At 34.4% G+C, this 1,663-nt stretch overlaps 1 protein-coding gene across 1 annotated transcript; it reads right to left on the bottom strand.

Annotated features, from left to right (window-relative positions):
• Nucleotides 1-72: 72 nt before the first annotated feature.
• On the bottom strand, nt 73-275 carry LOC124887001 (polyubiquitin; the record flags this gene model as incomplete). The annotated part of the gene is given in 1 exon segment (XM_047396062.1): nt 73-275. A coding segment is annotated over 1 exon segment (203 nt), but the record flags the coding sequence as incomplete, so codon positions are not given.
• Nucleotides 276-1,663: the final 1,388 nt, after the last annotated feature.

Here is a 1,663-nt window from a genome sequence, read left to right as displayed (position 1 = left end):
TCCAAGGTGATGGTTTTCCCAGTCAATGTCTTGACAAAGATCTGCATACCACCTCTAAGCCGAAGAACGAGGTGGAGGGTGGACTCCTTCTGGATGTTGTAGTCAGCAAGAGTTCGACCATCCTCTAGCTGCTTTCCAGCAAAGATCAACCTCTGCTGGTCAGGAGGGATACCTTCCTTATCCTGAATCTTAGCCTTGACATTATCGATAGTGTCCGAACTCTCAACCTCAAGTGTAATGGTCTTGCCAGTGAGGGTCTTCACAAAGATTTGCATCTGAAATTACATCAAAAAAGGTCATTAGACATAACAGAAAACTATCATCTCATCTTTTACAAATAAGCAAAATTGAGGGGACTCTTCACTTTCGATGTCAACACTCATGTTGGATTCTCCAAGAATACATTACATTTGAAGAACCCAACATGTACCCCGCTACATTTTTGAAGAGTCTGAGCCACATAGCAAATAAGTACAATGACATCTTTTGCAAATAAGTAACAATGCCAGATAAGATAAGAATACTACAGATATATGGACTCTTCATTTCTGATGCCGCACCCAAGTCGGATTCTTCAAAAATACACGAATACGACACGCACCCATTGTCATATTTGTTGTCACATTTGACGAGTCCGAGCATACATACAACAAGGCTAAGCTTCTAATCACAAGAACTGTTTGAACTAATACAACCACCACATAGTACAAGTGAAAGAGAAGCATCGATTTGGAGATACTTCAAATCACCCAGTGACACTGTAATCACCCAGACTCCCATACTATTTAAAAAATAAAAAGATTACTATTTAAAAAATAAAAAGATTAAGCAAAAATATAACCTAAATATTTCTCGAGTGCAGGATGATATGGACATATCTCAATAGCACTTTTGTCTAAAGGTTCGAAGGCTCTGGGGTCAGGAGCGGTGGTGATCCGGCACCCATTAAATATCCGATGCAGATTAGATATAATTATATATAAAAATATAAAAATTAGTATAGGATTTAGAAAAGCATCCTAGACGGCAAGAAAAAAGTTGGGTGCTTTTATTTTTAGCCGTAATATGTGTGTGAAACACCCACAAACCCAAAATCCTATTCTTATAAATGCACCTCAAGTATCTCAATTTTATGAGTTTTATATATGAACAGTCAGGTATGATCGTTCATTCATCGACTATTCTATCAATTGGGAACGATAGGTGATATTTTTTTAAATAGAAAAAATAAACAATTGATAATTGATGCATGTTTTAATAAATAGTTAGTGAATAGTTCAGATATGAAACCATGTTTTAATAAATAACATGGTTATAAGTTAATACAGATACGAAACTCAAAAAATCTAATACTAAAACTCAAAAGATCAAATCCTAAAACGCCTATCAACACATGTTCTCACACAATCCAAAAAGCACTTGATTAAATTCAATCAAGTAACACAACACATGTAACATATGGATCAAAATACAAACATGAAATAACAATATAAAGAGAATTAAAAAGATAAAATTTGTACCTTGAAAGTATTTTTGGGAATTGAAAGGAGAGAATAGAGAGCTTTTTTTGTAAAACAAAATTATATAAGAATAAATACAAAGAGAACAATGAAAAGAGGAGGATAGGAAAAGGTGTTTATATAGGAGGTAATAACCGACTTAT

This window comes from Capsicum annuum, chromosome 9 (assembly GCF_002878395.1).
Source record: "Capsicum annuum cultivar UCD-10X-F1 chromosome 9, UCD10Xv1.1, whole genome shotgun sequence".
Lineage (NCBI taxonomy): Eukaryota > Viridiplantae > Streptophyta > Magnoliopsida > Solanales > Solanaceae > Capsicum > Capsicum annuum.
The sequence above is the reverse complement of the archived record's forward strand: the minus strand, read 5'-3'. Positions and strand labels throughout refer to the sequence as shown.